This window comes from Ursus americanus, chromosome 4, assembly GCF_024610735.1.
Source record: "Ursus americanus isolate L20-20 chromosome 4, mUrsAme1.1.p, whole genome shotgun sequence".
Lineage (NCBI taxonomy): Eukaryota > Metazoa > Chordata > Mammalia > Carnivora > Ursidae > Ursus > Ursus americanus.
In genome coordinates, this window is record NC_142130.1 from 37699954 (window position 1) to 37724594 (window position 24641).

Here is a 24641-nt window from a genome sequence, read left to right on the forward strand (position 1 = left end):
TGAACACCACAAACCGTGGGGCTGTACCTCCCAGGTAACGAACACATGTTGTGTTTGAATCTGCTCATTTCCAATACTGGATGATGTATGTAAACATGTTATGTCTCTTAGTGCAAAAAGAAACATCATTTTTTTAGGGCTGGCTCACTCTGTCAGGCCTAATCTAAAGGCTAGATATAAAGTCATGTGACTGCTGCTTCAATAAAAACAAATTTATATTGGATAAAGTCTGCTCCTCTGTTTATTGCTCATTTTATTTATTGTGGCGGTGGGGTTGGCTAGTATTTGAAAGATAGTTAAACATGTTTACCAGTTGCAGGGGGTTGGGGGGAAGGAGGGAAAAATGCAAACATAAAGATGGCACCTGTGGGATGGGCCTCCTGATGGCATTTGAAGTGCATTTGTTTGGGATTCACTACTATTCTATTTCCTGCCCTATTTGAGTTGGAATTGAGCAAGGATACCCTTTTAACTTAAAAGCCTGAAAGACTGTGTTTTTAGTTTTGAAGGTTTTCCAAAGAGTACCGACCAACCTGTCCTTTGGACCACATTTCAGGAAAACAGTGATAGTGAATGCCATTTCATAGGAGTTCTAGAAAGAGTAGTGAGGAAAGGGAGGGGTCAGGTTGCAGAGCTCTTCATGGAGAAGTTTGAGAAAGGAAGTAACCCAAAGTGATGAGATGAGCACCCATTTCTCTGGTGCAGAATACTCATCCGCTCTCCAGCACCCTCAGACCTGGGAGCACCATGGCATGGTAAGGGAGCATGTCCGGAGGAAACTGAAGCTGCTGTGTAACATGCCATGATGCGGCCCACAGTTGTCAGAAGCTGGGAAGGGATGGCCAATCAAATGTCTGTTTCTCTTTACATCCTCTTCTCCAGAAAGGAGAGGCCACACACACACACACACACACACACACACACACACACACACATGCCGCAGCCTTCCCACAAGAAAACTTGTTGACGTCAATGCTTTAATTGGGTCCTTAATGTCTGGGCCGGTTAGAGCTTGGCTGTTGAGTGTCTCTGGCTCATGAGGGGGCCAGAAGGCAAGCAGTACTTACTTAGAAGGGCTTTTCTCCTGAGCTTTGGAGACGGACTCCATCCTCACCTAAGACAAGACCTCGAAAATGAACAGCCGCCACAGGGATGCCTAGAAACTGACACTTAGTTCTATGTGTTCAAAGGCACAGGAAAGGGAGTAATGGAGCAATCCAAATGTTTGAGAGTAGCTAAGTGGAATCCAGCTCCTAGCCCTATAAAGTCAAGAGCCACAAAATTATTGAAGTATCCCTGTGTGAGCAATTTGGTGTATCTCACCTTGAATCTTAACTACACTTGGACTACAATAATTTTGATAAGATATATAAATCCTATGTACATATCAACTCAGCTACCCAGGTATTTTTAAAGTCAATACTAGGACATGGGAGTTGATATCCCACCTTAATTTTGCCTTACTGTAGCCTATATTTAACAATCATTTCGGGCTCTTGAGTGAATAGCACACTCAAAATTATTTCAGTAGGGAAGAGGAGATGCATATGATTTATGAATACAGTTGAATAAAATGTATATTTCCCAATGAGTGTAATTAGACAAAATTCCTGGGAACAAAACCTGTATTCATTGTATTTGGAGAGAGAAGCTCCCCCCTCCCCAGTTTCTTTTCTAAAAATGAGTGTGTTCTATATCCTTAATGCAGAGGAGGCTGGGAAATCTGGGGAAATAGCAAGGAATATGTCTGCTTGCTTTCACCTAGAGTGTCAATGATTTCTTACGTTCTCAAAGTCGGGCCTGCTTCTTGTGAAATGGTAAAAGCTAAACAAGTCTCTGTTCCTTAAAATTCAGTTGACTTATAGCTTCATTTGCCTCAAAACATTAGACATTAAAAATTAATTCAATTACTGCATTTTTAATTTTGGTATATACACACCAACACATATACCATATTGTGGGGTGTGTCATTTTTATATGGATTTTTATATGGAATAATTTTATGAGCTAAACCAAGTTAAATCATTTTTGTTTTTACTCCAACAGCCTTCGGATGTGTAAAGGGCAATAGTAAAACAAGTAATGAAGAAATAGATAAGTATATTATATAATAATATTTCTGTTTTCCCACACCCACATTTCTTTTTTTCCCCAGAAAAGAAGGCCCAAAAAAAGGTTTAAATCTTTAGCCAAAAATTAATTATTCAAGTCCTCTGGCCTTGATTTGCCACTAACTCAGGAACATATTTGCTAAGTCTTGTCTTAGGTGTAGGATGCCTTAAAATTAGTCAAAATGTAATTTGCACAAAAGGCAAAAACGTTCTTACTCAAAATGGCTATAAACAAAGCAACCACTTTCATATTCTTTAGCTTTCAAAGGAGATGTGCAAACAGGAACCTAGAGTGCATGCATAGCTAGCATGTTTATTAACTGCCTGTCATGTTATTAACTGCAGAGAGCACCCCAGTGTTCCAGCCTCAGGGGCAAACCCAAGCCCCAGGTCAGACGTGGAGCAGACCTACACTAAGTCACACATATGTGCACACAGCCAGTTAGTGCCCTTCCTCCCACCAACACATGTTCCAGAGATCCCTCACTTGGGTCGCCCGGTGCATTCAGAACCCCACATAGCTCAGCATTCACAGGAAGAAATTCCTTGTGCTTCTTCTGGCCCTTACCACGCCTTTAGATCAAAGCTCTTTGTGTGTCTGCTTTGTTTTCTTAAGTTGAACTTGAAAGTCTTGGCGGTCAGGAACTATGTCTGAGTCGGCGTATACCCCATAGCAGGCTGCATATTGTTGGTGCTTACTAATGTGTTTGCATGGATGCAAAGACACAGAATGAAGGACTCAGAAGGAAGAAAGAATAGACACAGAGGTCATGACAAGCCTCTGACGTTTGCTGTAGACCTTCTGGCTTCTCTCACAGACACGAATGCACCTGCTGATGGACACAGGCCTGGAACTCACTGAGCAGCTCAGGATAGGAGGCTGCGGGTTGGGGAATGACTGGAGTGGGGAACACAGGGGAACTTAGTGAAAACATCCAGGAGCTAATGAACTTGGGTGTGGGCACAGACTCTCGGATGGTCCAGCCTCAGTCACCCCTTCCCCTCTCCCACCATGACACTAGATGCCCAGACCACAGGGCCATTTCTAAGGGGAGGGTGGTCTTGCCTCTGGATGGGCCTGACCTATAGGCCAGTGCACTCTCCATCAAAGTGTCTATGGCCTCACTCTCCCCAGACTGCGGTGGGGCCTGGTGAGACGCTCGTCCCTTTCCTGAGGAATGCTAGGCAGCACTGTCGGAGCTGCGGCTGTGAGTTCCCCGGGAAGGCAGGGCCTGAAGGGCACCGTCAGCTCTCGGCGGCATCCGTCACTCTGGTCCCAGGAATGGCAGCTCCAAGGGCAGGACTCTGGCTCCGGCTGCCCCTCGGAGCTCTCCCAAGGCGGCAGCTGCTCAGCCATCTGTGATGTTGAACAACTCCCGCATGAGGGGGCTAGCGAAGGGGTGTATGTCCTGGATGCGCAGCAGCCTCTGGGTGTGCTGGGCGTTGATGCTGCGAAGCTCGGTGAGCACGGCCATGATCTTCAGGAACAGGAAGCTGCAGGCCGCCAGAGGACAAGTTGGGGGTGCGGTCCACCCTCACCCCATCCCCCAACCCTGGGACTGTGTTGAAGTCGCACAAGTTTGGCCGTATTACTCTTAGAACATCTCCGGCAAGCCAAGAGACAAGGCTCGGTTGAATTCCTTAAGCTTCTCTTCGTCTGCGGGTGAGAAGGGCAGAGCAGCCTTGGGGGGACTGAGGCGCGGACTTGCACCCCTCGCTTGCCCCTCATGCCCTGGGCTGGAGTCCTTGGGCACAGACACCTCCATGGGAAAATCCAGGCATTGCTGGAGCCGGGTACAGAGGACGGTCTCGGGGGCGGGGTGGACTCCCTGCCCTGGCAGATGGCCGAGGGCCAGGACCAAGCAGAGCCGTTGTGGAGGCAGGGACTACAGGCTGCCTGGCGGACCCTTCCTGGGTCCAACCTGGGATCCAGTGTCTGCCTGATGCCTCCTGGCTCCACACAGGGGAGGACCCCGCAAATCAAGACATGGCCCAGAGGCTGAGCTCACAATAAAGTCGAAGTGGGCCAAGGAAGGCCTTGAGGTTTGAAGTTCAGCCGGCATACCCTGTGCGGCCTTCACCCCTCAAGGCCCGGGCCTGTGGGACTGCTGAGAGCCAGTGGAGGGGTGGAAAGCCCTGTTGGGCCGAGCCCTGAGCAGCCTTCCTCCTTTGGCCACGACCAGAACAAACTAAGGAGTTTCCTACCCTGTCTGCTCGTGTTTGCTCCTGCAGGAGATCAGGTAGCACTCAGAGGCATGGGCTCTGGATGTGTCTGCCCGGGGCCACCTCTAGATCCCACCGATCTGGCTGGGGACCCTGAGGCAGTCGCCCTGAGCCTCCAGACCCTGGCGGGGGAGTGGCGGCACCCATCTCGTGGGGCTGTGTTCACGATTAAAGGGGACAATACGTGTAAACTGCTTGGTACCTGGGCAGGCACTTCTCCATGCAAACTGATTTGTTATTACCATCATCGTTGTCACGGTTATCTTTACTACCGCGCTAGTTACTGCGGGCTATTGTCAGAAGAGCCTGTAGGAGCCTCGGGGAGTACCTGGCTGCACCCGTCCCTTGCCGACAGGAGTGGAAAAGGGCAGACAGGAGCTGTGCCTCAGGAAGCAACGTCCTTGGCTGGGCTTGGCCTCCGGCCCCCCTCAGCTTTCTCCGTTGTTAGGCTGGAGCTCAGACTGACTGGGCTGGAGGCCTCAGTGGAGGCCCCAGAATAGGGCCCCAAAGCCCTGGGAATCAGAGGCTGCCCTCTCCGAGAGGCCCAGAACAGGCGGGGGGCCTAGAGGACGGGGCTGCTGGAGCGACCCCCTCACACCCTCCCTGCTTGCTGCTCACCGGTAGGCAGGCTGGGGCCGATTGCACTCAATGTAGGCCTTCAAGGCGATGGCGAACCTCTCCTGCAGCTGGTCCACCACGCTGCACTGCACTACCCCTGGGCGGTCTGGAGGGGAGGGAAGACGGCATGGTGCCAGCAAGGCCACGGGGCAAAGACAAGATCAGCCCGGCCCAGAGAGAGCCAATTGCCAGCCAACCACCTTCCGGAGCCAGAGGCGCCCAGGCAGGGAACGGAGGGTAGCCCTCCGAGGGTGCGTCAGCCCACCAAGCCAAGGAGAAGCCAGCCGGAGGGCCCCCTCCTGGCCATGCAATGAATGGGGGCAAGGCCACCGACTGGGCCCTTCCCTGGGGAGGGCAGGGGTGGGCCTGCCGCCTCCTCCAGCTACAGCTGAGGGGGTGCAAGCAAGCCGGGGGCGGGGGGCGGGGGGGAGGGAGTGGCCAGGCAGGACAGGTGGGGTTCTCACCTGGGGAGAAAAGGGAGATGGCCTGCATCAGCACGTACTCCTCCTGATGCAGCTGCAGCTTCTTCAGCCTGTAGTGGAACTTCAGCATGGGCTCCAGGAGAAGCTGCTGGAAGCCACCTGTAGGTGGGTGTAGGATAGAGGGGCCAACTTCTCAGCCTTCCCTCAAGGGGGTCTTTTTTCCCATTGCCCAGTCTCTGCCCTGCAACTCCAGGACCCGCAGATCCTGGTGTGGCTCCTCTCCTCCCTCCACGCGTGTGTTTCCTTCCCTCCACCGGGGCCGGCAGGCCTCTCGCAGGCACCTGCGGGGTCTTCCAGGCAGTAGGACAGCCGGCCGCACTCCCAGGTTCCCGTCTCTGCATTGAACACCGTGTTGAATCTCAGCTGGCACAGCTCAAAGGTGGCCCCCTTCAGCAGGGAGATCTGGTCCTCGATGGGCAAGTCCCTGGCGGCAAGGACGGGTGGGTGCCAGCTTCCACGCGGGGTGCTACAGGCCAGCCCCCTCCCATATCCAGAAATGGGGCCGGGGCGGGGGGCGGGAGCGGGCTGCAGTGGCTTTCAGATCGCCTCCGATGCCTCCCCTCACAGCAGCCAGGCAGGCTGCTCCTCCCCGCCCCCTCCCTGTAGGCGCCTGTTGCCACGGGGGTCCGCACTGCCAGTGCAGCATGGCACCCCGTCTCCTCCAACTCCCCACACAGCCTCTGGCCCACGGTGCATGCCTCGGCTCCTCGTCCCCAGCCTCCTACTTTCTGCCTCAATGTCCCCACTTGGGATGACTGCCCCTTTAGCTACCCGTAAGTAAATCCTGCTGGTCCTTCAAGCCACACTGTCTTTGCACCTCCCAGAAGTCCTTCCTCAGGTGCCACTCCCTTGGCAGGAGGTCCACACTGAAGGCATAGCTGCTTCCTGCCATCCGTTTTGGATTTAATATTTCTACTGCTTCTCTCCAGGCAGCCCAGATGCCGTGAACCCCCTCTCCGGGCACTGAGGACAGGCCTAGCCACAGTGGCTACCTCTGACATTCGTGGTTAGGCTGAGCCCCCTCCCAATCTGAGAGGCCTGACTCCCCACTGAGGGACATTCCCAGTAGGAGCCCAGAAGGAGGACATTGAGGCTGGCTCTTGAGGGGCCCTCTGCCTGGCTTTGGTCTCCTTGGAAATTCGGTCCCTTGTTTTCTGCACCACCCCCTCTCCATTCAGATCCATAATCGCAGGAAGTTGATCTTATTCTCTCAGGTTTCCCAGCGCCTGGCTCAGGACCTGGCGGGTAGCTGGCTTTGAACTCTGTGCTCCCTGCTTCCAAATCCGGCCCCTCTGATGAACTGCGACCCTGTGCAAGTTCCTTGACCTCGGTGAACCTGTTTTCTACTTGTAGAATGAAGGCGGTGGTAATGCATACCTCCGGAGGCATTGTGCTCACAACTGCGCTCCCAAGAAATGCAAGTAACCTCATACCTTGATGTTACACTCTGGGTCATCAGATGTCAGGGGGAGTCTGCCAAGATCCACACACGTAAGCAGGCCTTCTCTTACTGCCTTGACCTAATTCGCTACCATCTGACCCGTGGCCACCCTCACCCCATTAAATAAGGCCTGCGTGTCACAGGGCAACTGTGGGCTCCTGGACTATAACCTGCCCTCTGTCTACTGATGGAATCAGGGGTTCCTTGTGTGTGTGATTCAGCTGTACCTGTCCAGGCCTGGAAAGGCCAGTGGCCAGACCCAGGAAAAATATACCATGGCCATGTCCATACCAGGCAGACTACGTATCATGGGGCTATGGCTGCCACCACGCCACAGGTCCCAGGGTTCCTGCCAACTCCAGCCGCCCATCGTGGCCCCCACACCCAGGTCTCAGGAGCCCAACCTTTGGTTCTCAGGACCCTTCACAACCTTCTCTTTGAGTCTATTCCTGTCTCTCCCCTTCTCCCTCTGGACTTCTTCCCTGTCCTTCCTACTCCTTCTTTGCTCTGGAACTGTCAACTTGTGATTCCTGCCCTTCCACGGGAAAACAGGAAAGAGGTTCACTATCTGAATGTCCACTGTGTATGTGCCGGACGTTCCCAAGACGTTTTCTCATCTCATACAACAGCCTTGCAGCTGGGCATCATCGCAGACGCGGAGGCCGGGCACAGATGGCTTACGTGGCAGGCCCAAGCTAATGAGCCTACAGCCAGGGCTCCACTCCCCAGCAGCACCAGCTGCCCTGACGCGGCAGGGTAGGTAGAGATAAAGGAACGTCTTTTGGCACCAATATCCCCCAGATTTAGGGGAATGCACCCTAGACCCTTTGCACCTGCTGGCCACTGCCCGCTCCTCTCCACACGCATCCAGCCAGCCACTGTGTCCTACCTGAAGTGGGAGATGACTTTGGCAAAGTTGATGATGCCTTTGAACATGTAGGTTGACATGTCGGCCATGTGGGGCAGCAGGGAGAAGATCTCTCTCCCGCAGCTGTCAGCCTGGGGTTTGTAGTTCCAGATGCTGCCGTCTTCTGCCCGCAGCCGCAGAGAGACCTTCAGTGAGCACAGGTCTTCCCTGATCTGGCTCCACTTGGCAGCTTCTTCCCCCACCGGAGTCTGCAGAGATTCCGGAACCTCGCCACCACTGCTGAGCGCTTCTGGAAGCTGAGACAGGAGCCGGGAGGTGGAGAGGGGACAGGAGAGACAGCATGTATTCTCCCAAACAGGTTCCTACACAGGCCACTGCTGCAGCCCGAGCAGATGCACACTAGTGCAGGCATACACACGAGCGCACGCACACGCATGCACACTCAGACACACACACATGCGCGTGTGCATGCACACACACGTCAGGTGGTGCACTGTCTGGATCTGTACGTCAACATTCCCTCGCATCTCTGCCTGGTCAGAAATGGGTTTGCTCTCTGCCCAGGGGAACGTAAGGGGTCTCCACCTATGGGTGTGTCCCAAGCATCCCTGACTTAAAAAGGAGGTTGTGGGAGCCACGGATAGAAAGAACAGACTTCCGGGGTCACTGGCTGACAGCTCTCTGAGCAGAACTGGTCACCTGCATGCCTGTGAGCAGAAAGCAGGAAGAGAGCACCGGCGTCAGACGCGGCTATTGTTGCTGAGATGACAAATGTGTCTCTGTTCACAAATGCCAGACCCCCAACAGGTCCTGACCCTGTCCTCACAAAGCCCTGAAGGCCGACCACCCTGGAGTAACTCAGCTTCCAAAACTCTGTTTCTGGCTCAGCTCCACTTGCTACCTGCCATGGAGGGAGAGAGCAGAGATTCTCAAACCTGAGCATGTGTCAGAATCACCCAGGGGTTCTTGTCGAAACACCAACCGCTGGGCCCCACGGTCAGTGTTTCTGATTCGGCAAGTCTAGAGTGATCCGAGAACTGGCATTTCTAATGATTTCCCAGGGCCCCTACTGCTGTGCGGACTGGGGCCACTCTTTGAGAACCCCTGGGAATGAGACTAGGGTTTTGAGGAGCTAGCATAATGGCTGAGCCAACTCGGGAAATCCTCATACCCGGAAATTCTTGAAATTGGAGAAGGTGGTGTCGAAGGTTCTCGTCTGAGCATCCATCAGCTCTCTGATCATTGTCTGCTGCTCCTCAGTCAGACCCTTGGCTCCCACCAGCTGGGTGCCCATCCGTTCTCTCTTTTTCCTCCTGATCAGAGCCCGCCTCTGCTCCACAGCCGCATCGGACATGATCACTGCAGCGACAGCCGGGAACAGGCTCAAGCACCTGCAGGAGCTTGGCTGCACCTGGTGACCCTCCCCAGGCAGCAGGAGGGGACGTGCTGGTGACAAAAAAACCCACCCTGTCCTCGACTGTGGGCTCCCCTGGAGAAACCCTGGGTTAAGGACAGAGAACGAGGTGCAGCTGGTGTGCTGCCCGAGGCAGTAGTTTTGTGACAACTTTGTGGCACGGTGGGAAGAGTCAGGCTGCAGAATCAAAAGGTGCTGGTTTTGAGTGACAGCTTTGCCACTCTCTAGCAGTGACCTTGAGCAAGCTCCTTAACCTCTCCAGTTTCCTTAACCTCTTTCAGTTTCCTTCTTCATAATCTGGAGCGACAGTGCTCCCCTCACGCTGCTGCCACAATGAGGCATGGTGTGCCTAGCTGGGCTCCAGGCACATGGTAAGTGGTCAGTCAGCAGCACCTGATAGTAATCTTCTTTGGTGGATTAGATACCAGCCAGACTCCTCAGAGCCCACCCCCGCCAAGGCATCTGGGACCCTAGAGAGCCGGGGCTACTGCTTAGCAAGAAATATCTACTCCAGCCACTTTCTATGTAGCCTGGAGCCTTAGGGTCTTCCTTGGATTTCTGGAACCTGCTTACATGTGCTGAGCAAAGAGGTGGGGGTTGGTACGAGGAACAGCAGGGACAGCCAGGTGAGGGCCTGACTCTGAGCTGGCCTGCAGGAAAGGCCCTCTGTCCACGCGCCCAGGGAACTTGTCCCCTGAAAGAGGCTGCCCACTCTGTGATCCATGGAGACAAATATGCACTGGAAGCTTCCAGCATTTTCCCCATCAGCTTTAATCTCAGAGTGACCTGGGAGCATAAGCGTACACCAGAGATCGACAGGTAGAATGAGAGCATCCTATGTCACCTGTCGCCTGTCTGCAAATGGTTCCTCTGTAGGACACCAGGTTTGGGAGACTGATGGGCACTAGCTGCTGGAAAGTTGGGGGTCATATCACACCACGTGTCTCTGGCTTCCTTCTCCCCAGTTCACCTCATTCAATTTGGCTAAACCACCTTTAGGACAATTATGACGGCGACATAAAGAATCACGCAGGGACATCTGCGGAGGAAAAGGAGCCTGAGATGCCAACCACACCTCCCGGAGCAGAGAATAAAGATGCGCCGGCATCTGTCAAGTCCCTCCGGGATGGGCCCGTGGTTGTGGGGCGGGCAGCTTGCGCGTGTGGCCCACAAGCTCTCCTCCCTGAGTCAGCCTGTTGCACACAGGCCACACGCTGACAGAGGCCCCTGTGCGTGTCTGCACACGTGCGCATACACGTCCCCACGCTTCCTTCCTACTTGAGCCCCGGTACACCTGTCCCAGGCTCACGGTGCACCTGCGCCCCAGGCCGCGCCCCTGCCCGCCCAGGGCACTTCCCGCTGCTCACTCTCCTTCTTCATGCCGCTCTCCAGGCACTTGCGGAGGCGGCAGGCCTGGCATTGGCGCCGGGTCTTCCGTGTGATTTCGCAGGTGCCCTTCCGGAAGGGACACCTCAGCCGGGTGTTGCGTTTCATGGCTCTCCTGCGAGAAAACAAAGAGCGAAAGTAAGGTTCGGGGAACACCCGGGCTTCCTAGGTCGGGGGTGGGGTGGGGGCTCCAAGCTACACTTGTCCCTGGACCCTGTTGTACTCCACACGACACAGATGTTCATCTCTTGCTGGAACGTGGCCGCCGACGTGGTTGCTTTTGGACCTGCACTAGTCCCACCGAAGCCCGTGGGACCGGAGAGCCCCTGAGGCTTCGCCACATCAGCCCCAAAGCGGGGCTTCTTCACTTAGGAGACGCCGAGCTGCCGCAGTGCCTCCCTGGAGGTCCTCCTGTGGGTTTGGCCCCCCAGCTGCTGACTGGCAGCCCAACTTACGGATTGTAGGGTGGGTCCTGGCTCTAGGGTCCATTTCCAGTCACATGTCCAGGCACCAAGAACTCTGCAGACGGCCAAGTCATGCTGGCTGCCCCGGGACCTCCTGAGGGTCTCAAGTGGGCCCCTAGGTGGGAGCTGCTCTCCGCATACCCGGCCCTCCCTGAGGGCAGACGCCAGCTCCTCACACATTCTTTCTCTGCTTCCCTCCTTTTCTGGCCTGCTTCTTTTCCTCTTGATCTGAGCCCCGCATTGGGCTTTGGTCTTCATTTGGACAATGTGAACCCTTCTGTGCAGGTCTGTCTTCCTGTGAGCTGGTACTTTTCAGTCCTTAATTTTTTGACCTCCCTGTTTGCCTGTTTCTAGGTGAGACTGTTTTGTCCTATTCTTCTTTTATGCCATTCTTTGCTTAACAACCACTCCCTGAAGCTGATTTGAGCACTTGTGTTTTGGCTTTTCAAATTCTTTCCTCTTTTATGAACTGATTTTCCATTTTATTCAAGAGCACATGGAGGAACAAAAGGGGTATCTTAATGGAAGGGGCCCTTTCCCAGGTAAGATAGGAAGATGGAAGATGAAACAATCCTCTGAGATATTCATGGCTCTCCTGAAACAGTAGGAGGCTTTTGAATTGGCCACTGCCCCACATTCTGAACCCAGGAATAGGTCAAGCTGAGGCCCCGAAGCAGTGCCCAGTGGGCCAGTGGCAGAAGCTGTTAGACGTGACCCAGTGTGTTGGGGTGACAGGTGGGTGAAGGCTGGAAGGTAACTCTACCTGAAAAAGCCCTTGCATCCTTCACATGTCATGACATTGAAGTGGTAACCAGTCGCCTTATCCCCGCATACACGGCAGATTTGGGGACCCCCATCTCCCTCATCTGCACTGATGGCTGGCTTCCCAGGAGCTGAATCTGCTTCTTTGTAGGACACAGGGTCAGCATGCTTCCAGCTTTCTCCAGGTCTCACCTCCAGGTTTGCTTCCAGGCCTCTTGGTCTAGAAGTGAAGAAAACCACAGGGAATGAAGGGGCTGGACAGGGATGTGCTGAGACACTCCTCCCTGTGAGCCGTTCACATTCGGTCCGCTGAACCATGGGAGAACTGGGGGTGGGGTTAGACTCGTTATCGGGAGAGATGTCACACTGGCTGTGTGTGTAATAATAGGGCCTTGCAGGAACACATGTGAACAAGAACATGGCAAGAGAAGGTTACGAGGAAGAAATGAGAAGGAAAAAGAAAAGCCTGCCTGGGTGAGCAATTCTTGAATGGACTGAGATTAGCCTATGACCTGGTCAGAGGCCCAGGGGACAGGCCGCTTGTTGGAGATGGTTCTGGGAATGGGGAGACCTAGGGGAGACAGCCTCTCAGGCATGTGGTGGCCCAAGCTCCCAGAGAAAGCTGAAAAGGCTGGGAAGAAAGGGTAACCAAGCAAATGGGGAGAAAGAGAGGAGCCAGGCTCCCAGAACACTGGAAGATAGTGGCCCACGTCCCAGTCAAGCTGGGGCATAAGTGCGTAATCAAAGAACTGGCAGCCGTTTGGTAGACTTGTGTTTGAGATGCTCGCCCCGGGGAACGTTCACCTTGACAGTATGCCTTGAACTCTATACTTGGAATGAGCACGGAGGATGGTGAGCAGAAATGGGGATCTGTCCTGTTCATGATGCCTCCCGAAGGCCTCTGGGCGCTGATTGCCCAGGGCCACCACACCACTGATGATGTTGCCCTTTCTTAACCTCAAATAAAACTTTTAGTAAAATTTCAACACGAAAGTTTCTATTTCCAGCAGCATGAAAGATGAAAGCAAACAGTTTTGCCTGTAAATATGAATTAGAAATTAATCTGTCTGCAACACTGCCCCTCCAGAAAACTGCATATAAAATAGGCTGACTGGGAAACTTGAACTGAGCAGATGTGGGGGGAATCCCCCCTGATTTTTCAAATCATAATCCCAACCTCATGTGGGCTTGCAGACAAAATGCATACTTAGAGTGTTCCCAAAAATCTGAAGCTACGGATTTGGTGTAAAGAGATCTCGAGTGGGCAGTGCTCCCGGACACCCACAGAAGCAGACACACTCCTGCTCTTTAGGGGAACTTTCCACCAAGGCACAAAGAATCACACAAGTAATTTTCAAGAAATATGAGTAAAAAATCACAAATCATGAAGCAAACACCAACATGGCACCATAAGCAAGAGCCAGCAGAAACAACTTAACAGCAGAATTCAACATGCAAAGAATTGTCTGCCAAAGGACAAAGGGGAGGAGATGTTTACTTACACTGTGTCTGACTGATACATTCTCCAACTCTGTAATGAGGAGGTATTAGGATTAATGCCAGAGTCTCACCTCATAGCATTTGTGTAACTTTTACTTTGTTTTGCCTAAGTTTACCGTTAAGTAAACAGATCTGGTACATTCTGTAGTTCATTCTCTCATATCCTTATGAAGCCGCAGTTGGAGAACCCATGACAGCTTTGCTCCGAAGTCAGCTTCCAGCAAACCACACCTCCTGGGATCCACACCCTAGTGCGTCCTCTCGCATGAGGAATCTGGGATGGCCTGTGACCGATAGAATTGTGGAGAACCAACTGTGGGGAAATGACACTGTGTCAGTTGTGGGCCAAAGCCACAAGAAGGCCTGGTAGCTTCTGCTTCTGCTCTTTGGGGGAGCCCTAACCTACCGTGTGAGAAAGTTTAGCTATGCTGCTGGGGTGACCACCCAAAGGGACCATGGAGAGAGGCCATGTCAAGAGGGAAAGCCCTGAGAGGACAAGATGAGAAAGGCCCATATGCGCCAGTGCTCCAGCCCTCCCCACCAAGCCCCAGACAAGTGAGCAAGCCCTCGTGGACGTCCCAGCCCAGGTAAGCATCCAGCTGATGCCATGGAGCAGGACCCCTAGCTGAGCTCTGGCAGCACGGAATCATGGCAGAAAATAAAATGGTGGCTGGTTTAACCCATAAGTTTTGGGGAGGCTTATTACGTGGCAAGAGATCATGGAAACAGAACTCCGAGAGTTTCATTAGAGCTGACCTGGGGTGGATGGGGGTGCCATCTGATGCCTGCAGTTCTACCCTACTCCCCCCTTACATCAGTCCTGCCGGCATGGTGCCCTGTGGACAGGAAAATGACAGTGCCTGGGTGACTGGTATGTGCCAGCCACATCTCTTGTACATGTGAATTTAATAAGACTAATTAAACATGCAGTTTTAACTGAATCCAGCTGGGCTCGCTCTGATGGTCGCACCTGTTCCTCACCGAGCTTGGTCATCTGAGCATGCTGGAGAACATGCACTGCAGGGAGGACACGTCTGAACTTGGGGAGAAAGGAAGGAAGGAGAGTGGTGAATCCCAGGGTGATAATGGAGGGAAATTCTAAAGGAAACGTGGAGTTAAGTTTCTGCCATGGAAGGAGCCAGGATCCCCAAGTGGGGCCGGGGGAGGACTCCGGGCTGCCCAGGAACCGGGGAAGGACTGCAGAGGCAGCCTTGGAGGATGAGAACTGCATGGCCCCTGGGTGGGCTTTGACCGTGGAGGACAGTGGCTACAGGAGGCTCACACAGACACCCGCGCAGAGCACCTGCATGGTGCTGGCTGAGCAGCTTCAGGCTCCAAAAGGAGGCCAAATGAGGCCCTATCCACAGACCTGGCACCTGCTGATCAAGGGGGATTGAGCTGTGAGAGGCAGCACACTAGGCGTGAGTGTTTACACGACCTGGATGGTATGGGGTAGATGGCTGATCATGACAAAAGACCAAGAAAATCAGAAAAGTGTGTGAATATTCACGCTCCTCCCCAGCAGAAGGAATGTGTGAAAAGGAGGTGCCGAGAAGAGAGTCTACTTTGGGGAAGAGGGGGGTGGGAAGCCATCCACTAGTGACCCTTGGAGTCAGATATTGAGAGACTGTGTGTGAGAACATCGTGAGCCATGCTGTGGATACATCCAGGCCAGATACCTGGTATAGACGTGGGAAGCAGCTTTGTGTGCAGGGAAGAAGGAAATGCCCAGTAGAAAGCCCATGATGTCGCCTGTTGTGTTGCCAAGTTTAGCAGAGATGTCTGGAGGTGGAGAAAATTCTCACCAGAGCAGGAAGAGGAAAATGCTAGAAGGGGAAAGAGCAGGAGAGACACCCTCGCCTGGGTGCCGAAGTAGATTTGGGAAAGAGACAACACTAAGGAAGTGAGAGTGGAGATTGTCGTTGAGGAAGAGTCAAGAGCAGAGAGAACAAAGTTCAGGGACCCGCATGACCAGTGGCACAGGTGGCAAGGTGGGAGGAGCATGAAGACATGGAGAGGAGAGAGTAAATGGCCAAAGGGAGACTCTGATGATGGGTGTTTTTCGTAAGACAGCGGGAGAGAAGAGAGACTTTAGTTAATCCTGGGGCCAGAAAAGAATCCCAGAGAGAAAGCCAGCCATGATCGTCTTGGAGCCACAAGGCAGAAAGAGCAGACTGGCTGAACCAAAAAGCATTGTGGCAGTTGCCAAAGCAGGACATTTACTGAGCTCCCAGTGCAACGGTTCAGGGGCTCTCCCACCTCCCCCCACAACGTGCACCCACAGAGCTTGGCGTTCATCGGACCACCCCTTACAGCACATGGGCACGCTGCACTTTGCTCCGTGATTCTCCAGAGTCACTGAGTGAGACACGGGCACTCTCCTCTTAGGCTCTTGCCCAGCTCCCTTGCCGGCCAGTGAGCAGAACCACCCCAGCCAACAGCACACCCTGCCCAGCTAGTGCGGGAGAAATTTCATTAAGTTCTCGACTTAGTCAGTGGGCAAGTGGAGGTGCCATGAGTCAGCTTATGTGAGGTCTCAGCTTGTACAATTGGAGGGGTCTTCTTCAAGAAAAAGAACGCACGTTGCAAACACAGAATTAGGTACCAAAGAGAAGATGTCCTTGTGAGAAAGACTGAGAAAAGAAATCACAAAAAATTACAACTATTAATATTGTCCTTTGTGGGAGACAGAATAATGGCTGCCAGAGATATTCACATCCTAATCACTAGGACATGTAAATGTGTTTCCTTATATGGCAAAAGGGTCATTTACAGATGTGATTGAGGAAACAGACCTTGAGAATCAGAGAAACTCTCCTAGGTCTGGTCAGAGAAGGAGATGTGATAATGGAAAAGTGGTCAGATGCTACGTTACTGGCTTTGAAGATGGAGGAAGGGGCCGTGAACCTAGGAATCCAGGCAGTCTCTAGAAGCTGGAAAAGGCAGGAAACAGATTCTCCCCTAGACCTTCCAGGAGGCACCAGCCTGACAACATCTTGGTTTCTCCCCAGTGATACTGACTTTGGACCTCTGACATGTAGAGCTATAAGATAATAAATTTTGTATTAAGCCACCTAGTTTGTGGTAATATGGCAGCAGCAGTAGAAAACAAATTATTCCCCTCATATAACAATGATATGGTAATGTCATTTTGCATGTGAAGAACCGAAAAATAATGAAGTTTTTTGTCCAGTATCATTGACCAAAATTTGCTTTTTATTATGATAATGAGAACATTTTCATCTTCACTTCTAGTTGAGGACTATTGTCAAACATAAGAAAACCTCTATCAAGATTCTTCCATATAAGACTTCATATTTGGAAGAACTTTCCGTGGCCGAGGTTCTGGCTCCACACATTTCAAACCTCACTCCCCTCCTTTAGCCCGTGCTGCCACCTGCAAGGACGGTGGATGAGCAGCAGAGCTGGGCATTCCTGGGACCCGTGGCTACACTGGGTGGTTAGCGGTAACTCCACATGCAAGTAACCGCCACCACATGCATACTCAACTGCATGTACCCCAACCCCATCTCCAGTGAGCCCATGGCCATTCTGCCAACACCTGACTTTAGGGAAAATAGGACAGTGGAGTAGAAACCGTCTAAAAACACCCGTGCTTGAATATCTTACTTTTGAAAATGTTACAAAGCATCACTGTGGGAGGGAGCCCATGTACGGAAGGGCCCAGAGGCCTAAACTTCATTCGCTAGAATCAGTGTCTGCTCTGGTTCCGCTGTACCTGTCAACGAAGGGGCACAAGCCGCTGGAGTCTCCAGGAGAGATCACGTCTCAGACTGGCCGACAGAGCCTTTCCTGCTCAGTCTCCTCTGTGTGGCAGCCCGATGCCAAACGCCCTGACAAACACGGCAAAAGGAAGTCTTCAGAGAAGCCCCTTCCACTGGTCAGGCAGAGCGGGGCTGCCTCGCCTGCGGTTGACCCCGTCCTGCCTCTCTGCTGCACTGTTAACTCTTTAATCTCCTTCAGTGACAAGGACTGAGGCTTCTTTTTCTATCTGGCCACTGTGAAGGGGGAAGAGCTGGCTTTGGCTAGGGTCGGCAGCAAGGTGGGAGTTCCAGTGAGATCTGGGGCTTTGAAAGGAGACCCATCAAACAATGTTTTTGGTTTTTTTTTTTTTAAAGCACAGAGATCAAGGAAAGCTTTTGATAGAAAAAAGCATTACCCCCCTCCCTTGTCCCCTCACATCAGAAGACAGGATGTGTCAGATAAAATGCCAACATTTGTGAGACAATTACATGAGAAGAACCGGCGTGGCAGACGAGTATGCACAGCCTCCCATCTCTGTCCTCCTAAAGGAGACTCACAAATTCACTGAGCCTGACCTTGTGGGAAGAGGACACTCAGTCAACCTGCCCCACCCACGGCCACCCTCAGAGGGGCGCCTGGCTGGACCAGGCTCTGCAGGCCTGTGAGGATGGTGTGACTGCTCTCTCTAAGGGACAAGTGACCCACCGACCCACTGAGACCCTCTCCTAGTGCTACTGGATGTCAGATATACAGACAGAGCCAACTTAAAGGGCTGACGGGCTGAGCTGCTGCCTTGGGAGCCACCGTATTCAAAGGGTATCAAAACATTGCTGGAATAACTCAGAAACGAAGTAAACCATCAATTGTTTCCTTTCCTATGCTCCTTGACAGTGTAGACTAGTCTCTGTGGAGTGACCAGGGGCACTCCTATGCCTGTCACACTGGGCCACTCCAGCCAGCCGCCTGAGGATAAGGCTCTGACAACCCTGAGTAGCCTGCGAAAATTGGCAGACAGACCCAGAAACAGAATGATGTGCGGTGCAGGGCTGTTTGCAGGCAGTGAGTAGACTATTTTATTACCTAAACACTTAAACATCCCTTCTAAGAAGTTGTCTGGCTTGGAAAATGGCACAGAATAAATTACTTATTTTGGCCATGGAGGAAATGATACACATTTTGCATTAAAAAAGCATCACTTGCCAATAAATATATGAAAAGATGCTCAATGTTACTAATCATTAGACAAATGCAATGAGACCTCACTCTACACCAATTGGGGGGCTGCTGTCACAGAAACGGAAAATAACACGTGCTGACGAGGATGTGGAGAAATTAGAATCCTCGAGCACCGTGGGTGGGAAGGCAAAATGGCACAGCCACTGTGGAAAACAGGATGGTGGGTCCTCAAAAATTTAAAAATAAAACCACATGATCCAGCAATTCTACTTCTGGATTGAAAGCAGGGCCTTGAAGAGGTATTTGCACACCGATGTTCACAGCAGCATTATTCACAACAGCCAGAAGATGGAAGCAACCAAATTGGCCACCAAATGATAAAGGGTATACACATATAATGTAATTTTATCAGCCTTGAAAAGGAAGGAAATCCTAGCACATACTGCAACACAGATGAACCTTGGGGACATTATGCTAATGAAGAACCCATCACAAAAGGACAAGTACTGTATGGGTTCGGTTGTAGGCACCTAGAGCGGTTAAACTCATAGAAACACAAAGTCAACTGGTGGCAATGTACAGTCATTAGAGTTGATAATACAGTATTGCTAACGTAGTTAATCAGCTAGTAATGTTGTTTATTGGAAAGTTGCTGGGGTAGAAATTAAGCATTCTTCTCACACACACACACACACACACACACACGCAGTTAACTGTCTACTGTGTGGGGTGATGGATGAGTTAATTATTTTGACGTTGGTAATCATTCTAAAATATATATGTCTATCAAATCATCACATTGTACTTTTTTGGTATTATTTATTTGAGAGAGAGAGAGAAAGGGAGAGTGAGAGGGAGAAGCAGACTCCCCACTGAGCCGAGAGCGTGATGTGGGACTCGATCCCAGGAACCCGAGATCATGACCTGAGCTGAAGGCAGACGCTTAACTGACTAAGCCACCCATGTGCCCCACATTGTACATTTTAAATATATACAACTATATTTGTAGTTACTTCTCAATAAAGTTTTAAAAGGTAGGAGAGTGGCTGCCAGGGCCTGGGGTGAGAGAGTAATAAGGAGTTGTTTAATGGGTAGAGTTTCAGTTTTACAAGATGAAAAAGTTCTGGAGATCAGTTGCACAACAATCTAAATATACTTAATGTTACTGAACCCTACGCTTAAAAATGGCTAAGATGGTAAATTTTATGTTATGTGTATTTTACCACAATTTAAAAATATACCATCACTTGTCACTAAATAAATGTTAATCAGATATTTAAAGAATATTAAAAGGGAAGCCAAAATATTAGACTGAAGCGGGTGACCACATATCTCAGTCCCGCTTCGCCTGGGCAGCCCTAACGCCCACAGAGAAGGCAGCCGGTGGAGCCAGGTGCCGGGCGGGGCTGCGAGGAAGCAGATGGCCAGGAGGCAGACGAAGCTGGAGGAAAGTAGTTAAAGAAGCAAAGGAAAGAAGGAGCAACAGTGGTTCAAAGCACTAGAATAATGAATAAAAAGATAACCAGGTCACAATCCAGCTGCACTGGAGCTTGGAGGACCTTCGCTTTCCAACCACATCGGAATCTCCGTGACAGTTAAGATTGCTGCCTGCTTCAGAATCCGCACCAGGTAACTCAGAGCACGTGCTTATAATCGAAGATCGGGATTCTGCAACGTTAAACAATGTGCAAACAGATCACCTGGGGAGCTTGTTAAATGCACGTTCCAAGCCCTGGGTCTGGGGTGAGTCCCGGAGTCTGCTGGCACCTCTGGTCTGCCTCCCCACTTGGAGTAGCAAGGACCTACGAAATCCAGCTAATCCAGACCGAAAATCGGCTGTCCACCAAAGGCACGCGATGGAGAAGGTGACCGAGCGGCAGGCAGAGGGTAAGGCAATTCAAACATTTTTAGGGGTCGAGAAAATAGAGGAAGTAATCAAACACACATGTGAAATCACTGGCATCGTCAATTGTTGTTTAAAGTCGATACGCGTTTGGGGGTGAGATAGACAGCTCCTTCCCAGGGAAAAGGTGTGGGGAAGAGATGAATATATATTTAATCTTCAAATAAGCCAAATCAAACAGCTTTGAAGCCAGGTCACCAAGATTATGGGGAGGCAAGAGTGGGAAACTTGGAGTCGAAGCTGCAAGGGGTCTAAGTGGAGAGGGAAATTATAGAAAGCTCATGATTTTAGGGATAGAAACTATTGGAAACAGCAGGATTGTAATATATATGTATGTTTTATATGTAGTATGTCTTATGTGTGTAGATACACATATATGTATCTACACCCGTAAGTGTATAAAATCAGAAATGTATGGATGTGTGTGTATATATGTCAGAACTGACCAGAGGGTAAAGAGGGGGAAAAAGCAGGTAAAGGGAAATTATAAAAGAATTGAGTTTCTGGGGCGACTGGGTGGCTCAGTCAGTTAAGTGTCTGCCTTTGGCTCAGGTCATGATCCCAGGGTCCTGGGACTGAGTTCTGCTCAGCAGGAAGCCTGCTTCTCCCTCTTCCTAGGCCTGCCGCTCTCCCTGCTTGTGCGCCCTCTAGCTCTCTCTTGCTCTCTCTCTGTCAAATAAAAAAAAAAAATTGAGTTTCTACGAAGTTGACGGTGACGCTTATAAACTATTGGCTTTGTTCAATGAAGGGAAAAGGTTGGCAAATTTTAACTCATGGTACAGTTTTATTATTTATGAAGTGATTGCCAAATCATCATCTCAGGTGGGAGCGCCTGTGAGGTCTGCAGAGAAGGGTCTCTGCGAGGTTGAGCAGGGCCAGACAAGTCTTATTATCCCCTTTATGACTGAAGACTCTGGGGCTGTGTGTCCAAGGTCACAAAGGCAACAAATGATACAACTTTTCCCTTGATTCTGATTCTTTCTCTAGTGTGAAGGGATACACTACATACTATGTAAGTCGCATTTTGTAACAAAAGTCACAGGGATAAAATGAGATCATATATTTAAAGTTTTTTGAAATGGATCAAATATTGTGAACACAAGTGTCCCCCCTCCTTGGCCCTGGCATGGGACAGGCACCCAGAGGAAACTCAGACAGGAAACATCACATTGCATAAATTCAAGCGAGCAGTCAGCTGCTATCTTCAGGTGGCCATAAATGCAATTTGGCCTTTGTGCTTCCTAGGATGCAGTCATCAGATCCAAAGGGTCAGAAAATTTGTTCCCAGACACAGATCAGGGTTGAGATCTGGTGTCAGCCCAAGTCAAAAGTACACCCAGTACTATCTTTCAATATTTAACCGAGCACGATGACCTCTGAGTCAACTGCCTGTCTCTTCCATGTGTTTGCAGTGTTCCTGCTGCCTAGGGTTTCAGAGTGTGGCTCTGTTTGGAATTCATAGAGACCCAGGAGAATTGTTTCAGACAGTACATGAGGAATTTGGATGTATCTCTTTACGTTAATTTTCATTTGGATATTGTTATTTCAGTGTTTCACAGAAGTTTAGGAGATATGGCGGGTGGATGAGCAGGTGTTGGGTGGCAGGGAACTCTTCCCAGTCTCCTTCAAATCCTAGCATTTAGAAGGCCCCTGTAAGCCAGAAGAGTCCCCCACACACTCCTATGTCAAAGAGTCCTATAGAGAAGTCTCCAAGAAATAGGAGTTCACAGCATGAAATAATAATTAAAATCAGAAACATTGGGGCGCCTGTGTGGGCTCAGTAAGTTAAGCGTCTGGCTCTTGGTTTTGGCTTAGGTCATGATCTCATGGGTTGTGGGATTAAGCCCCACATCGAGCTCCCTGCTCAGTGCAGAATCTCCTTGTCCCTCTCCCTCTGCTCCTCCCCCAACTCACTCTCTCTCTCCCCCCACTCTCTCAAATAAATAAATAAAATCTTTAAAAACAAAAATCAGAAACATAAAAATACCTAGACATCAAAGGTTTTGTGAATGGTATCCCTAGAATTGTGCAGTGTACAACTCCTACAACTGTATACATCAGCCCTGAGATTATCCTCAGTCATAACTAGTACTCTGCATTGTGCTGGAAGGCCAAGAAAAGACAATAAGACCAAAAAAAAAAAAAATCTGACTCTGTAAAGGTGAGGAAGGAAAGAATAAAACTCATTTTACATATATAATATGGTTGTCCACCAAGAAATTCCAACAGAATTAACTGATAAAGTTTTACAAGTATTAAGAGAATTCAGTAAGGTGACCAGACAAAATATCAAAACACAAAATAGATTTTGGGGTGTCTGGGTGGCTCAGTTGGTTAAGCATACAACTCTTGGTTTTGGTTCAGGTCATGACCTCAGGGTGATGAGATCGAGCCCCATGTCGTGCTCAGTGCAGAATCTGCTTGAGTTTCTCTCTCCCTCTTCCTCTTCCCCCTCTCACTCTCTATCTAAAATAAATAAATAAATCTTTAAAAAACAAAACACAAAATAGATTTTGTATATATCAGTAAAGATCAATTAGAACAAGTAAAACTATAATAGAAGTTGGCTCTATAATATTTCCTATGTTAGAATAGGAAATAAATTTAAAAAAAAATCCAGCAGCAGACATGTAAAAATGAGAATTTAGTACACAATAGAGGCAACTTTCTTTTTTTTTTTTTAAAGATTTTATTTATTTATTCAGCAGAGATAGAGACAGCCAGCGAGAGAGGGAGCACAAGCAGGGGGAGTGGGAGAGGAAGAAGCAGGCTCATAGTGGAGGAGGCTGATGTGGGGCTCGATCCCAGAACGCCGGGATCACGCCCTGAGCCAGACGCTTAACCGCTGTGCCACCCAGGCGCCCCTAGAGGCAACTTTCAAATGAATGGGAAAGGGCAGAATTAATTTGGAAGAAAGGACTAAAGGCCTATTTTTTTTTAGGTGATAAAGTTATTAAAAGAAAGTGTGCTAATACTTTATTATCATCATCATCTTGGGAGGTTGAGAAGGCTTCCTTAAATAAGCCCCAAAGAACAAAATCCGTAAAGGATTTTGAGCGCATGTAGAAGAGGTTGTGTCCTGTGGGACAGGCTGCCTACAATAAAGGTAGAACACTCACGGGGCCCAAGCCCCAAGGGCTGGAGAGGGGGTTGGAAGAGCCTCTGAGGGACCCCTTGCAGAGATGATGAGGCCCTGTGACTGTCGTGCTGCTGTCTCAGCCCTGGCCCCGAGGGCTGCCAACAGGAACTCAGCGACTGAGAGCAACTGGGGCTGAGTTGTTCCCAGCCCCCACCGGCCCGCACCTTGGTATTTTTCTAGATCAGGAGACTCCCAACTCTGCAACAGAGAGGGGGGCCGATTGTATGTATGACTCATTGTGGCTGATATAAAATTGAGATTTCCGCTGTGATTATTTCTTTAGGAGGCAAGCGCATGATCAGGAAGCGTGGTTAATGGAACTCAGTATTAAGCGACCATCTTCATGGTTCTTCCCATCCTGGAAATGCGAACAGCTAAGGCCAACATGACACACAACCCTCTAGGCTGCTGGCCTCAAATGTTAAGATCCATTTGTGTTCCCACACTTTTTTTTTTTGCAGGGAGCTGGGGAGGCAATCTGCCCCCGGCAAAAGAGAAAGAAAGAAAGAAAGAAAATCCATACCTGCTTGGTGGCAACTTCTTTGCTGTGACTTCTCCTTTGGGGTCCGCTTCGAATAAGCAGGAACAAAGGATCAATCAGTACCCCTGAAGTCCTTGCCTTGGTGAAGACTGGAGCATTACCTTAATCTTTTGTCTTGCAGTAGTGAACACTTTGGGCAGAGGCTCTGGCTCCTGCTGGAGTGAAGCAGTGCTTCCTCTTCCCTAGTCGTAGGTTGTTTCCCAGGATGTGAGCCAATCTTGTCTCTCCCCTACATTTCAGTCCAGGTCAGAGGTAGGCTCTGCGTGGCCCCCATCCGGCACTCCTAAGTCCCAAGTCCAGAGCTCCAACTAGCAAATGAACCGATTACCGTATTTACTCTCATTACATGCCCCCACTTTTTTCTCTCATGTCTTCACTGTAGAGCTGGAGAAGGGGAGGAATGCTGCTAGTATCTGCTTTGTCTAACTGGTTCTGTGCAAATTCATGCATCTGACGCTCTCTGTGCTATGGCCTCTGGGGCTAAGTTAATTCGAACCTAGATCTCCTAACATGTCTTCCTTTGTCTAAGCCACCTTCTTGGACAGTGTTACTTGACTGGGTGATGAGTGAGGGCCAGCGTGTGGAGGTGAGAGGGGGCATGCAGGGAGAGCGGAAGAGGGAGGGGTGAAGGGGCTGAGCCTACTGCAGGGGAGTGTGACCTGCAGCTCTAGCCTTAGGACTGACGGCTGACCGGGAGCCAGAGAATGGGTCTGAGACTCTGTCCTCCTCCAGGCCTGCCAGGAACCAGCAGCCCCTCAGTCCACAGCCTGATCCTTCACGTTCCCAGGGGGGAGCTTGATGGCTGTTCTAGCTCTCAAGTCAAGTGAAAAGAGTAGACAAAAGCCAAA

At 50.5% G+C, this 24641-nt stretch overlaps 1 protein-coding gene across 7 annotated transcripts; it reads right to left on the minus strand.

Annotated features, from left to right (window-relative positions):
- Positions 1-2399: 2399 nt before the first annotated feature.
- NR1I2 (nuclear receptor subfamily 1 group I member 2) lies at positions 2400-24335 on the minus strand. 7 transcript variants are annotated; one of them, XM_087861605.1, is made up of 12 exons: positions 23776-24333; positions 17009-17123; positions 13386-13582; positions 13272-13300; positions 11771-11989; positions 10525-10658; positions 8915-9102; positions 7765-8039; positions 5716-5858; positions 5417-5533; positions 4953-5058; positions 2400-3605 (listed from the first exon to the last, which is right to left on the minus strand). In XM_087861605.1, exons 4-12 carry the CDS (start codon positions 13289-13291, stop codon positions 3461-3463), a joined length of 1347 nt encoding a protein of 448 aa, XP_087717731.1. In that variant the 5' UTR covers positions 13292-13300; positions 13386-13582; positions 17009-17123; positions 23776-24333; the 3' UTR covers positions 2400-3460. The 7 variants fall into 7 exon arrangements, with proteins under 7 accessions (XP_087717731.1, XP_045641052.2, XP_087717733.1 ...); XM_045785093.2 differs by having other exon boundaries at positions 3513-3768; positions 13272-13582; positions 23776-24332; XM_045785096.2 differs by lacking the exons at positions 13272-13300; positions 13386-13582.
- Between the last annotated feature and the right edge of the window lie 306 nt (positions 24336-24641).